The sequence below is a fragment of the Pyrgilauda ruficollis genome, unplaced genomic scaffold (assembly GCF_017590135.1).
Source record: "Pyrgilauda ruficollis isolate IOZ18807 unplaced genomic scaffold, ASM1759013v1 scaffold90, whole genome shotgun sequence".
In the NCBI taxonomy this organism is placed as follows: Eukaryota; Metazoa; Chordata; class Aves; order Passeriformes; family Passeridae; genus Pyrgilauda; species Pyrgilauda ruficollis.
Window position 1 is genome coordinate 1,667,807 of NW_024531044.1, and position 15,927 is coordinate 1,683,733.

The 15,927-nt window shown below is 35.3% G+C and overlaps 1 protein-coding gene across 2 annotated transcripts in view; it reads left to right on the plus strand.

The window, feature by feature from the left end:
* NBAS (NBAS subunit of NRZ tethering complex) overlaps positions 1-15,927 on the plus strand; it is a 160,805-nt gene that overhangs the window by 114,162 nt on the left and 30,716 nt on the right. For both annotated transcript variants that reach the window (XM_041489177.1, XM_041489178.1), the window contains 4 exons: positions 2,011-2,229; positions 2,476-2,678; positions 9,545-9,634; positions 11,796-11,991. In XM_041489177.1, coding sequence (XP_041345111.1) covers positions 2,011-2,229; positions 2,476-2,678; positions 9,545-9,634; positions 11,796-11,991 — 708 coding nt within the window. The remainder of the gene's footprint in view (positions 1-2,010; positions 2,230-2,475; positions 2,679-9,544; positions 9,635-11,795; positions 11,992-15,927) is intronic.

The window sequence follows — 15,927 nt, forward strand, 5'->3', positions numbered from 1 at the left end:
TGAGATGAGTTTTTCACCCTGAGGGGTGAAATCTGTTGAGGTGAAATAGTATGTGATGTTCTTTGATTTGAAAAGAGATTTTTAGGATTTTTTGTTACACATTATAGCTTATAGATTTAAAAATCTTCTTAAACTATAAAAGCTTTTTAAATATAAAACTTCACTTCACATGCAACCAAAGCTTAAACTAACCCCTAAGCTACATTTTTATCACTGGTTCTGATACCAAATCTCATTACTGAAGCAGACTAGAAGTATGGAGGAGAGCTATTCATGGTTTGGAATAAAACAACCAGAGAAATTATATGTTCTTAGTGCTGCATTTTGGCACTATGCAGATGTGAATGCAAAATTAAAACAGGCTTGCGAAAAAGCTGTATTTTCTTTATTCATTTTTAAAAAAATTCTTAATGCCTTTTTCTGCATGTGCTTATGGCAACTTGACTTCTAAACTGGCAGTATATTGACACTGTTCTCTAGGATGTAAGTTAGATGGAATACTTAAACTGTTTGTCTTTTGCATCTCTCTTAATTGCATTTTGAACATTAGAATGTACACTAGAAGAGGAAAAAATTAAATACGTAGCTGTTTTCTTCTTTTATCATGTTTATAAAATGGATACATAAATCCAGCTGTGGTTATTAGATTTTAATGTGATGTGGAGGCTATGAATTTTTCCTTGCTTAGAGTAAAACCTGATATTGAGGCCTTGTTCACAGTAACAAACTCAGTTGCTTTGAGCAGGAATGGAACTCTGTTGTATTTGAAACTGTATGGTAAAATTCCCTTTGTATTGTCTTAAAACTGTCAAACTTTGTTAGCTCTGACAATTTTGTCCACTCATTTTGTTTTCATCCTTAAAAATATCCAATAGACCATTAGTTTGGTTCACATTAACAGCACAAAAAACCAGGAGTGAACTATAGATCTTTCACTTGTGACTTTTTATCTAGGGGAGGGAGGGGAAAGTATGAAAACTGTAAAACTTTCCCCTAAATAATCCTTGTCAAACTTCTTATGGCTTTAGAAGTTGCTAGTTTAATTCATGCTGTAAACATCTCTTGGACTTTGTATGAAAAATGCTGTTGCAGTTTATTTCCCCTCTTTTATGATAATTATCTTATTTCCTATTCACTGTGTCATACAGATTCAAGCATTTTTTTTTCAATTTATTGTGTATTTCAACTTGAAAGTTAAAATTGTTTATGTCTCAGTTCAGTATTCCAGTAACTAAAACACCTGATGTTAAAAGCACCTAATGCTTTGGGTTTAGAGTTCAGGCAGAGGACACTCCCACCCATTGGAAAGTACATTGCAAGCATTGTTAAAACTGTACTTGAAGTTGCTACAAATGAGCCAATGATACATTAATGTCTAAAATCATACTTCAGACTTTGTTTTGGTCTTTCAGCCCGAGCTGAAAGACCAAACAGGAAAGTCAGTCTTTTCCCAAACAGCAAAGTCAGACTTTGTTTCAGTTTAATGCCTAGATACAGCTGGTTGTACAGGTCTTTAAAACTACTGTATGGTTACTATTTTGTATAACTCGGGCTTTAAATAGATTGATTTAAAATTTCTCCTTATGGATTTTTTGCTTATGGTTATGGTCTTAAAGTCTTATATTTTAAACAGTGGTCTAAACCTGACAAAACTAATCTTAGGTGAGTTATCAGTCAGTCTTGTAAAGCAACTCTCAGACGTCTCTCAGTGAAGAATTAAAAATCAAAGATTATAAGTTGGCAGTCCACAAAAATAATTAATATAATTAGGAAAAGAAGTTCATATGGTTTAAAATGAACATGAGTAAGTAAAAAGAAGGACAGCAGAGGAAAGTAAAGGAATACTGATCATGTTAATAAATGACAAGTCAGAAACAAAGTTGTTTCCCATTAAATACTTCGTTTAGTTTTATGCTGTGTTGTGGAGCCATCTGACCTCTTGGCACTGCTGTAATACAAATAGTAGTGTAGAGGTAATGAATGAATAAATAATTGAGCAATCTTTTTCAGCTGCCAGTTGAAGCCAGGATAGAAGTGACTAAGAAGGCTATTAAGGCAGTCAAACATCTTTCTGAGAAATCAAGAAAAAAAACCTCAGATAATGACATGAAAGATGCTGAAAGCCCATCTGCTGCTTATGAAGAAACACTGAATCATTTGCAACAATCTCTTGCTCATCTGGAAACACTCACTCACACTTTCATCACTTATTTGAAAAGCAGCAAACAGGTAATGATTACTGATCAAGTGCTTGCTTTGAGTGTTACCATGACTAGCAGTGATAGACATCAATCTTCTGTCATATTTTATTAATGTTTTCTACCTTTGCTTTTGTTGACCTGGGTTTTGAAAATTCAGTTCCATCAATCTTTTTTTTTCCTCGGTATATGTTAATTCCTAGCAGAAAGGAAGACTGATACAGCCCTGTAAATGAGGAGTACACTGATTAGTGTTCCAAAAACTGTCTGTTCACAGGATACACTACAGAAGTACGGCTATTTATATGATCTGTCAAGGTCGGAAAAAGAAAAAATCCATGAGCAAGCAGTAGCCATGTGTATAGATGGTCAGCCCCTGGACATGGTGCAGCAGTTGTTACAAGTGGCTGTTGGAGATCTAGGCCTTTCTCCCCAGGATATTGTCCAGTGTGCTATCAAAAAAATAGTAGGTCTGTTAAGGTAAGCACACTTCCTTAATTAAGCACAAAAATATTTCTTCTGGATTTTTGGAAGGTGTTTTTTAGATGGTTGTGTTGGTTTGTTGTGGGTTTTGGTTGGTTGGTTTTTTTGTTTATTTCCAGTGAATACTTGTTTGCTTTTAATGTCTGGATTTTGCAGTAACAGGAAAGTTTTTTGATTATGTTTTTGTTTACCTGTAATTTCATATTATATTTTTACGAGTTGGGGAAGACTGAGCAATTTGAACAAAGTAAGACAGAGCTTACAGGTGCTTTTAGTTAAAAGCATTGGCTTTACAGCATTGTTCCATTATGTGTATGTGCCCTTGAGAATTTTTGTAACATTTACAGCAGCACATAATTCTTCATTCTTAAACAGAGTTAAAAGGCATGTTTATTGGAAATGGTAACTCATGCAGGCATTTGGGCAGCAGAGACCTAGTAATAGCTTCTGCCACAACAGTGTATCCTACCAGAAGTCATACAATTTCCATCTACAGAAAAACCAGCTGAGCCATTTCTGGGAGCTGGATTTTTTTTGTGCTGGTTGGTTTGGTTCATTAGAAATATTTTATTCCCCCTCATTTTATTAAGAGAGCGCAGGGAAGCAGGGAGGATAATTTTATATCATCCATTTTAAATTGAACAGATACTTCTCATTTAACTATTCATGCAAAACCCTCTTCTGAAGTATTTCTGTTTCAAAGAGATGTATACATGCATACGTACAACAAGTATGAAAAAGTATTCAGCTGTTAGATGTCTGGTAAACACTTTTTAGCACTTCGAAGTCCAGTTTAGAGAAATAAAACTTTGAGAATTTATCCTGTTGTTCTGCATGCAGAAAAATTATATGGGCAGGATGATCTGAATGCATACACGAGGAGTTGGAAAAGAAGTCTAGCATGGAAAGTTTTCTGTGACTCTACTTTTTCTTCAGCACGTGTGTATATATTACAGCAGATTGAAGTGCCACAGATGAAAAGAAGGCAGCCTGTCAAATTGTTTGCAGTCCTCTTTGGCAGAAAATTGATTTCTCCTGTCACTCAGTTTAAGAGTGTTCACAGCATCCTCAATGATGATAGACCTTTTGCACAGCAACATAAGTAATAGTCTTTCTTGTCTGGGTTTGTCCATTTGAAGAAGAATAATTTAGCTTTAGATAATAACTGTCCTGCTGTTCATGACTAGCAGTGTGATGTATCTGGATACAAAGCTCACAAAGTCCACTTATGTTGACTATAATGAGTCTCGTTAACATGCAGAGTATGAGAAACCTATCAAAATTCTTCTTTCTACTCTGCTTCTTATCAACACATTTCTGTGAACTGAATTACTTTTTCTTTATATGCATTGCAAGGCTGGGATGGCTGCAAGTTGATTTAAAGTTCTGGGACAGTGACTGTCTCCAGTAACTCCTATGCAACTCTTGACAGGAAAGAGGGCAATGACTGTCTCATAGAGAAAACTGTAGTGGGTGGGCAAATGAGTTGGAAGTTTCAATTAAGATGGTTTGGTGTGTGTTGTGACCTTATGTGGTCAGTAGACATGTTCCACTCCCAGTCGGCTGCATTTTTTGGGAAAGGAAGAGAAAGATAATTTCATACCATTTTGAACTATGAAAAGTTTGTCTACTATAGTGATAAAGAGCATGAAGTGAAAACCTAGCATCAGCTAAAATAGAAAATACTTGAGATAATATCCTCCCTATGATGAAATTCAGAAAGGGTTAATATTATAAAGTACTACCTATAATCTGAATATAGGGAGGAATTAAAAGGAAGGTTGTTACTTGACACCTCTTAAGCCTGCTGGTATTCCTTTTGTTGATGTGAATAAAATTGGATTCATCTCTATCCTATGCTCAGATGTTCACTTGCAAGGTACAACACAAATTACATTTTTTTCAATACTTGCATTTCTACAGTTAAAGAAGTAGTCTCGCCTGTGTAGCTGGGAAAGCAAACTTTTACTTGATAAATGCAACATTTCAAGGGAATACCTTTTTTAGGTTTATTTACTGGAGCTTTGATGTGTTATACAGTGTGGTTATTTTATACAGTAGTTTTGAAAGAGATTTTGTTGGAAAATTCCTTCTTTGACAATTGGCCTTCAGAGTAGCAGTTGGAAGGCTGTGACACTGAACTTGGATTTTCTATAGCTGTGGTGACAAGGAATGTAATTAAGGTATTGCAAACACAAGTGAAGGAGGCCTATATGGATGTGAAAAACTATGGTAGTGTCAGTGATTTGCCTGATAATTAAACAACAGTCCACCACTTCTGTGACTGAAAATACACATTCTTTCTTTCAGTCGCATTAACTACAGCCACCCTTCAAACATAGTAAAATATCTTTTGTTATTAGCATATATAGTCGTTCTTGCAGAAGAACCTTCTGGAAAGTAACATTTCCATGAAAGCTGAAGTTACTTTTTGGCTTCATTTTACAGCAGTGTATGATATGACAGGTTTAACAACTTTGATACCTTCTCAGAAACAGATTTTTTGTCAAATATAACATAGTTACTTGCCTAATTCAGGATTTTGTAATTTGTAAATTTGTAAATAATTAAATTTTAATTTTAAGAGCAGTATTATCCTCCAGTTCTTTTAACTACTGTCTCCCTTTAACTATTGTTTCCCTTAACTCTCCAGTTCTGCCACACAAAATTCGAAATTGAAACTCTTGCATTGGTATGGGTAAAAGCTCTCCAGCGGAGCATATTTTCATATTTTACATGATTTACATATTGTGTGCTTCCTTGTTTGCCTGCAGAAACGACTACTATAAATAAAAATCAGTTGGATCTTCAGTAGAAACCATGAATTTGTGGGAAAAAAACCCAAAATATTTTAGCAGCTATGGTCTCCTGATTAGTCTTGCCTAAGATTCAATTTAATTCCTTGCCTAAGATCACTGGCATGGTGGATAGGAAGCGTTTCATGATCCATGACTGCAGGCATGTCCACGGTCGGTCAGTCAGGAAAGACAGTTTGTCTTCTGAAGACTTCATGGTCTCCTTCACCTGCTGCTCCCAGAGTTCTTCTCTTAAATGTCCACAGGGATGTAGTGTTTCATGAAATTTTGAAAACATTCACCAGGCATTGAGCAGGAAAGGTTTGGTAAAATTTTGAGTTCCTTGTGTAATGCCCACTGTTTTCTGAAGAAGGTAAATCCAGCTTTGTTAGAAAGAGTAGTTACATTAATGGGAAAAAAAAGTCAGATTTTTTTATTACCTCATCTCATTTGAGCAGGGGTAATACAGAGTAATTTTGTAACTTGTATATAAAGATTTTTTGGTATTTTAGATGGAAATGATGGTTTACCATTAAGACATTTATCCCTAGCTTTGAATGATAACACCATTAGCCTGTTATTTCCTTATTTTCCTCATATTTGAATATGACAAAGCACAATCAGAAAGAGGAAAATAAAGCTGGAGTATTTTCTATGAATACAGTAATTAGGTTAAAAAATTTAGATTAAGTTAATTTATTCTTCCAAGCATTCTTTGTACTTTATTCTGTTTGAGGAATGTGATTAAATATGCATCACTTTTTCTGACACTGAACTGAAATCAAAATAAGCCTTTATCAGTGTAATTACAGCAAGCTCATACCTAGGAGTTTTGAGGTGAACACTAAATCATGTTCTGTTGTTTAAAACATGCATAAAATAGCATATAATCTGTGTGGAAGACTAATCCTTCATTAATTATATTTGTTTCTGTTAGTAGCTGCTTATTTTTAATCATTAATTATTAAGAAAAGAACAAGGCAGTAATCTGTGGAAACTTGACAGGATTATTTGTCTCAAGAGCTGTCATCTCTTTTTAATTCCTCTAACCATTAGGCAGTAAAGGCAGTATTAAGCTTAAAAAATCGCTGCCTTTCAGTCTTTCTAGATTTTTAAAATATTTCCTTATTCTAGATAACTGTAGCTTATTGCTTAGATTAACCTTTTTTCTCCTTTCCTTGTGCTTAGTAAAAGACATCTGTGTCTGACAAACTTTAAGCTTCCTGTAAATGTTCATACATCTGTCTTTCTGGAAAATCAGCTTCACAGATACATTGTCAGAAACAGTGATTTTTTGTTTCCAGAAATGCCCATTAGCTTTTGCAGATACGTTTCTTTTGACCCATTTTATGTTGGGTTGGTTTGTTTGGGCTTTTTGTTTGGGGGATTTTGTTTTGTTTTGTAATTAGGGTATTTTTGAGGAGCTCAGAGCCTGCTTGTGACAGGTGCTAACAACTTTCATTTCTGATTAGAGAGACGAAGTTTTTTTGAAGAGCAAGGGCTAGGACTGTCCAGAACTGATCTCTAAATTGAGGATGCCCAAAATATAAGGTTTGCTGGTCGGTTTCCTTTGATATGGTAGTTGTTCATGTACACTAAACATAAGTAAGTACAAGTCGAGCAGTAAGATCTCACTTTCTGTACACTGTACAATCACATAATAGTTTGGGTTGGAAGGAACTATTAAAGGTTATCTTGTGCAACACCCGCTACAATGAGCAGGGACATCTTCACCTAGATCAGGTCACTCAGAGCCTGTCCAATCTGGCCTTGAATGTTTCCAGCAAAGAGTTATCCACCACCTTTCTGAACAACCTGTGCCAGTGTCTCACCAGCCTCACTGTAAAAAATTCCTTCCTGATACGTAGTCTGAATTGACTCTCTCATCTGTCACCATTTCTTCTTATTATCCTCCTTTAAGTATTGAAGGGCTGCAAATGTCCTGTTTGTTAGTTTCAATATTCATTCTCTTCTTAGTGTGCAAGCTTTACAAGTATTCCTTTTGATACGCCGTGTTAATGCCTTTTGTAGATGTGTTTTTATTACGAACTTAATTGAAAAAAAGGACACAAAAAAATGGAAAATTTAAATCTGGCTTGTAAACAAATCACTACCAAAGTGGCTTATAAAAAGAGCGTTAATGAAGTGCTTTATATCTGTCTTCACTCTAGGGATATATAATGAATTTTTTTAGCTTTTTATGTTTTAAAGGAAATTGAAACCATCTCCTAATGCATGTAGCAAGTTGCATAAAATGATTATTTGAATACTGGTCTGCTTTTTACCATTTCCACACTTCTGCCGTAAGGGTGTATTTTTTTTTTTTTTTTCCTAAACAGTGTTCAGTTCTGTTATGTCTACATTCTGTGAAAGTAGAATTTTTTTTTTTTTTTTTTGCTGAGAATGAATTTTTTGTGTGTTTTGGTAACGATGGATTTTATATTTTGGAAACATATCATGTCTCTGAGAGTTTAAAACCCTGAATATATATTCTGTGATATAAGTTATAATCTGACTGTTTCCAGATACTTTGAAGATGTTTAGAAAAATATTAAGATTCAAGCTTCACTCATAAAAATGTTATTTAGCTACCATATGCTAATACTGGTACTAAGAACAGCATTTTTATCAGTCATATGTACAGTATCTTTTGAGAGCAAGACCAGTGTTAAGACCCTTCTACTCCTATTTCAAACTTTAGGAGTGCAACATAATAATATAAAATGAGTATGCTGAATTTTCATCATGCAACAAATCATCTTGAATCTGTTCTGAATAGATTCGTATTGATTTTTAATCCAGTGTTATTCACTGGAGTGCTGGCCACTTACTAAGATAAAAACAGGAAAGATGAAAATTCTGAATGCAGGAAGACACTAACGGTTCTAAAGATTTAGGTGTCTATGCTGTATGGATATAATCACTGTCCAGGAAATATATTTATCTTTCTGATGTAATAAATGACAAAACTGTAAATATTCTCTAACTCTTGACAAAAATATTTTGGAATATCACGGTAATTTTTGCACGTTACTATCAGCTGTGTAGTATTTTGGCTTTAGATAGAGCAGTCAAAATAGTCTGGGCATGTGTTTGTTTTTGCTAAGAGCAGATCCAGGAAGAGGACAACATTTTTAGTATCAGAAGAGCTTTGATATGGTGATGAACTATAGGGAAAATACACTTTTTCTCTGGTTTTTCAAATGATCTGCAGTCAGATAACTTGGTAACTATTTGCCTTTTTTTCTCTTACTTGAATGCAGCTTTGACAAACTAATCCAGGCAAAGCTGTTGTTTTTCCAGTTCATCCAGGCATCACTGCCGCCACAGTGGTTTCAGTGGTGGGACACTGTGTGTTGAACCAGGGCAAAATCTTTCCCCCTCTCTCAGCACTGAGTCTGATTAAGGGAAAATCCTAGCTGAAAATGTCACTTTCATTGAGTTAGGAGCAAAGCTTGCTTTCCTACCAGAGTGGCTTTGGGTTGTTTGTTTGTTTCTTTCTGCACCCAATTTTTACAATCTTTTAACCTGCAAAAGAAAACTGTATTTTAACTGAAACATCTGATGGGAGTGGTGGGCATTTTTCTATGCCACACATTCACAGAGGCTGCTTTTCCATCGTGGCTTGACCCCAGAGAAATCAGCAGATAGGGTAATACCAACTCAGGTTACAGTTGAGCTACTTTAAACCAACAGAGATACTGCAAGAGGATTCAGACAGAAAGGATGGTGACATTTATGTATAACTTCAGGTCTGTTTAGTTCATATTGATCTTTAAGGTAGTGAGATTACAAGTGAATATTCTGCTGACCTAATTAATCTGTGTTAGAAGCACTAAACTTTAACTATGTTTTCCTTTCAAGTTTCATTTAAGAGTTTTAGTATTTTTTCCCACTCTTTCTTGTTGCTTTTTGCATTACTCTGACATAAAAATAAAGATACTAGTTAAGAAGCGAAAATGGAACATTCTTATCATTATTGAATAATTCATATAAATCCTACAAGTGCAAAAAATGAGATGCAGTATTAGGGACCATTTTAATTGTAACTTTGTCTCCCCTTAATAGTGGAAATGGTGACTCATCTACAACAGAGAAAGATCCACTTGGAATCCTTGAGGGTATAATTTCTGCAGTGCATGCAAGCGTTGAAAAAGGGTAAGAGCTTCCTGTATGGATTCTTTGGGTAAGACTTTGAAAGATGCTTCTCATGAAATCTTTGAAGGTACAACACTGAATATGGATGATTTTTCTTCATGGATATATATAATGGGTTTGCACTTAATTTTGTAAGACTTTATTCTGGAACGGGCTATCATTTTTCATGTTAGAAATCTGAACCCTGACAGAAGCCTTTACTTTATCATTTGGAAGAAAGCACTGAACCTAAAATTTAGATAACTGTGTATTATAGTGAAATGAGAGAATGGTTTTTCAGCTGTGACTACTGCAGATTGTATATCTACCGGGAGCATGTCACTGCTTTTGTTTCAATTTAGTTGATAAATTGTAAATTATAATGATTCATTTTCAAATATCTGAATTTAGATATCTAAGTTCGTCCATATTTGTAAAGTGTAGTGCAGAAATAATTTCCCAAATGCTATATGATGCTTCACCACATTTTTTCTCCTCTTTCGGGAATGTCCTTACTTCAGATCACATAATGGCGTGTATGTCTCACTGACATTTGCCATCTCACTTCCTATAGAGAAAAGGAAGAAACAAAAAAACCCAGCTTTTGTCCCCCAAGATGTATAAATGAAGAATTCATACGCGATTTTTTTGATTTCTGCAATGAAATTAAATGAGTTCAACTGAATTGATGTAAAAATTTGCAGTAAATATAATTTGCAGTATTCTAAGGTATAAAGGGCAAATCAGTACTATTTTATTCTGAGATATGCTTTCTGGAGTCTTCTATTTGTATACTTCATCAACATTTAACTGCTGAAACAGTAAGCTGGAGTGAAAGTAATTGTGATTGCGAGATTGTTTATATTCCTTTAAATATTTATTTATTACCTTAAAACTCAGCTACTCAATTTACGAAACAGAAATATTTTCCTCAGGAAAACATATGTAAGCCTCAAGAGCAAGCTCTACAAACTCTTGAAATATTCCAGCAAGTCCCTTTGATACCCACACTTTTAATTTACAGTTTGAATGCCACCTTTTCAGCAAAGGCATGTCTAATTCAGCTGGAGTTCTGAGCTAACAGCATCATTCAGACAATATAAAGCATAAGTAAAATTGAAATCCTTGTAATATGAAAACCTCAGATGTCAATGTTTATTATTTCATAGCTGCAGGACAGGTTAACTTGGTATTTTCTGTCTCATATTACTTTGCTGTCTGCCTTGTTAAGACAAATAAGGGAACATTAGTTACAAATCACACTCCACCAGGAGCCCCTTGCTCAGCTTCTGTTTTTTTAAGAAAAAGATTTGCTTGAGTTAAAATATTACTGAAAGTTAAAACAGCATTTGCTGATTTGGTACCTGTTAGTTTATAACCTCTGAGGGACAGCACAGATTATTCTGTCTCCACCTGTGAACTGCTTGGTCAGTTCATGGTGATCTGTGAACTGTGAATTCTTTGGCACAGTTATAGTGTATTTGATAGAATTCACTTTCTGAATCAAATTATATACTTAAGAGTTTTTAAAATTAACAAGGTCCGACCCTCTTTTTTTGTTTCTAAGGATTTTGGGCACATTACAGTCATTATCATCCTAAGAACTTAGAATGATCAAGCTGGCTAGAGATGGTACGGAAAAAAAAAATAGGGCTAGAGCTGCAAATGGGAGAAAATAATTTGTGTGTGTGGAATGGAAAGAAGGGGCTTTTAAAGGAAGAAAAAGAGTGCAAGGTGACAGTATGAATAAGCATTCAAAGATAAGTGTCATACTAAAAATGCAAGCATTCAAGCTGGTTTTCTATAAAGTCAGATGGTGTGGTAGTACAGGCATCAATCAGGCATTCACCCCATGCAAAGGCTTCGATTTCCAGATGCTGAAACCCAGCACCACTGTATGGTACCAGGGTAGTTGGTGAGAGAATATCTAAGTGTACAGATGGATTTCTGTGGTATTACATGGTTATTTGAAATCCAGAAAAAGTTCTTATGCCACACAGCTTTGGGCTCCTGATTTACAAGGGCTGGTTTCCCTGCAGCCTCACAGAGGTCAGATCTTCCATTTCCTGGTGTTAGGTATTTCTTACCTACTGAATGAGCTTGTTAAGTTTTAAAAATGCATGTAGTATTTTCATTAGGATTATTACCTGAGATTGTTTTACACAGTGTTGTTTAATTACAGGGAGAAAATAGTTTCTTCAGATGACCTTCTGGAGTGGTTGAGACCTTTCTGTGGTGATGACTCCCTAGCAGTGAAGCCTCGCATCAGGGTATTGCAAATTCTGGAGCAAGCCTTCCATCTCAGTGATGAGGATAGCAAGCTGCTTGTGTACTTCAGGACACAGGCTGTTCTCAGAGCTTGCTGGCCTGAAACAAAGGTATTAATATTGATTGCTGCGAATTACAGCATTAAACTGTTTCATGTGTGAGGATTACATAATGAAATGCTGGTCTGCAGTGTATGGTTGTGATGCATCCTGTTGTCTGGAAACTAATCCTACTTTCCTTTTTAAATCAAGTTTCTGAAACATTCTGATTCTTTGTTACATAAAGGTAAAGGACTTCTCTAATTTTTGTTTGGGATCAGGAGTACATAATACTGAACTTGATGGTACACTAGTCTGTGTCAAACATTGACTGATGGTTTTGTACCTTCTTTCTTTTCTGACCATTTTTTTCTGTCGGTTTTACCTTCCCTCTTTATCTTCCACTTGGTGTCACATTTTACTCAGAATTAGAATGGTAATTACTGGCCACTGACCCTTTTTTTTCTTGAGCCTTTAAATATTATTGTATGAATGTGTAGCAGTTTTGAAATCATATGAATAGCTCTTGCTGCATGTAGAATTGTTCAGAAGCAGAGTTACTTTCTGTTAATTTTCTACGTACCTCCCCCCATGCCAAGACCTTACAGAACAAAAATAGAATATTTCTAATAGTTCCAAAAAAAAAAATCTATGAGCAAACCCACTTTATATTCATATAAAACAAAAGCAATATCTCAGTTTTGACTTGCTGTGCTAAATTCATCCAAGGGAACAATCCTAATAAAAATCTTAAAAGGAAAAGAAAGTACTTATCTCTTGGTTTCTTTGGAAATTACTTTTTCTCTTGTATTTACAGTAAAACCAGCATTTAATGCCTCAACTACTATTCAGGTGTCTATGATTGGATTCTTCACCTTCAGTTCAATCCCTTGTCAGTATTTGTGTTGCCTGTGACTTGCTTTCCAATTCAAAATCATTTCCAGTTGTAAAACATTCAACTAGAGTATGTCTGAAGAAAAAAAGATACAGGGAGATAATAGCTTTCAGCCATGTTTGTAGAAGACAGAAGAATAATCTGTATTTGACAGAAGCCTTATGAGACTCATTACACTTGTGTTTTTACCTTAAATATTTATCAAACTTTTATTTTCTCCCATGATCTTGTAAGTCAGGATGTATAACTTTGCAAAAAGAAACACTCATCCATTTGGTTACAAAACCAAATTTTAGGACTTAATTGAATGCATTGCTGGCTTATGTGTAGCTCACTGCCCACCAGAACCCCCAGGGCTCCCTCAGCAGAGCTGAGACAGCCACAGCTGTGCTGTCCCCACCTGTGCTGTTCCAGGTGCAGCACAGCTGTTAAACCTTGTGCAAATTTTGCTGGCTCAGTCTTCCAGTCTATTCAGGCCTCCCCGTATAATCAGTTACTTTCATTTTCCTGAAGGGGTTTTTAGAATACTCTTAGTTTCAAGCAGGAAAACCTGGTTGTCTTTTTGTGAGGGAAGAAGTTTGTACTGGCTGAGCAGCAGTTCATCCGCCAATCACAGAGCTGATGATCACTTCAGTGCTCCACACTTTTGCTGATGAGTAAGCAAGTAGTACAAGAAGACATATAATAAAGCTTGAAAAATGCACTAGATAAGCTCAAACCTTTCAGAAATATATGAAAATATGTACACAACACTGTAATACTGATTTATTGTATATATTTTTTACTGTTTAGCTAAGGGTAGAAATAGCTTTCATGCTTAACAGTAGTGAAAGCAGTGCTTAAATGTACATACATAAAAATCATTGTTTATGCACCCCAATTTCTGCTACAGAGTGCAATTATAAGAGTCATATTGGAATATATTAAAAGTTATTCTCATTTTCATGTCAGCTCAAGCTCAGTGTGGTTGATAAGAACCCTTTATTTTCTTCAAAAATTTTGTGCTAGGTAACTAATGTGTTACTTAGACAGAAGAGTCGTGTTGGTTTGTCCATTAGATACTTGTCACTGAAATTCAAAGTTCTTCACAAATGTCCAAGAAAATAAATAAGTGGACTTATGTACATGTATTTATTTTGGATTTTTTTCCTCTTTTAGTCAGCTGATGTCAAATGCTAGTCTACAAACTGGTACTAGTAAAGCAAGTGATGGCCTTGGTTAAGACACAATTTTCCTGTGCAAGTTCACGCTTCAGGTACAAAGACCTTTAAATGCAACCCTGTTTTTACAGGAGGGAGTATTGAAGGGCAACTTAAAAGTTTAGCCAGGTTGCTGAGTAATCCTGGATGAAGAAGTAGACAGGAGGAATCTCATCTTTCAAACTATGTCAGTCTGCCTGTATTGTCTGTAGACATCACTTTCTCTGGTGTCACTACACCTTTATCAATTCAGTCATCCTTTCTCATCCAGCAAAATAATTTTTAAAAAATCACATCTAAAATAAGTGGGAAGGGAAGGGGCTGTGGAATGAATACTGGTTTTAGATTTTACAGGAATGTGTTTAAAGGTTGTTGGTTTTCAGGGCTTTTTAATGAACTTAAGATTGCAAATAGGTCAAAAATGTATTCATCATCTTGCTTCCAGATTGTTGTATTGTTACTTGTGCGGCATTTCTTACATGCTTTTAGAGGATCCCTCTTTTCCTATACCAATCCTTGGTACAAAAAAGGACAGCAGATATTATAAAGTATGAATGTGGATTTCTATTTAATAAAGATAATTTTAATGATATTGCAGTGTTCAATTACCAGAAAACGTGTGAAAGCCACCCTCAGTGTGCCTGCTAATCCTCTTAGACAGGCTTTGCATACATCAAGGAGGGACTTAATATTTAATTATGCTCTAGGTGCTCTAAGTAGTGGTCCCACAAATCAATTTGCTGGGAAACAGGCCAGCTCTTACAAAATTGAAAATGTACTTTATGGAAGCAGCTACCTATCAAACACTCAGAAATGCAGTGATTTCCAGTTCTCTAATGATTAGTTAACAAAATTAAAAATTCAGGGGTCCTCATTTTTCAAAGGCTTGAGAGTCTTTAATTCACATTCCAGTAGCATCCCACGCTATGGAGGAGGAGGAGGCATGCCTTGTTTTAATCCCCTTGATGAATTTTATCTGAGCTCTTCAGGTTCTGTAATTTTCTAGTTAACTGGTGCATGAAAAATATGGGTCAAAATACTGACTTTTTCTATATTAAAAATGTTGGAGGGGGAAGAAAGACATCATTTAGAATGTTGGTATCAAAATTTATCTTTATTCATCTAAGATGGGAAATCCATTTATTTTCAAATAATATAAAAATATAGTCGGTAATGACTCTGTAGAGCCTAACAAGCCTGAAGTGTCAGCTAACAGGTTGTGTGTGTGTGTGTGTGTGTGTGTGCAGTTAGCTGTTCAGCTCAGTGACCAGTTACAAGGCAGAGGTTACAGAAATGAGTTGGGGTTTGCCCCAGGAAGTTACAGTGGCAGAGGTAAAGCTTCTGGAAGTAAACCAAGGCTTACTTTCATATACAAAGTTATTCATTGTGAAGCTTCTACAAGACACACCTTTTCTTAAAAGGATTGTCTCATTATTATGCAAATGCAAAATGTAATTACTACTTGCATGCCACTTAACTGCAAATAGCTTTGTCATTTAGAGAAGGTAATCTCATTTAGCCTTCCCCCTCATATTGTTATATTATGTTTTTTTCATGATCTTGGGGTATAGAGAGCTGCTGAGGGCTAAATGTTTTTGAAAATTAGAAAGAATGTCTATTAAAGATTTAAAATTGTAACTTTGGTCACTTCTCTTTTTTTTTTTTTTTTTTTTTTTTTTCCTCAAGTCTAGCTTTGAAAAATTGACAGATTAATTGGTGTTGTATGTGTGAGATGTGTGCAAAACATTTTCCTTCCTTCCTGCCTCTATGGCAGTTGATGTATGGTATATGCAAACTTGTGTCTCAGCAACCTTAGTAATGTCTGCATTGACTTTCTGAGAACTTGGGGTGACTGTCAAGACTCCATTGCTGCTTTGTTCGTCTTTTCCCTGTTAATGAAAAATGTGCAGTGAA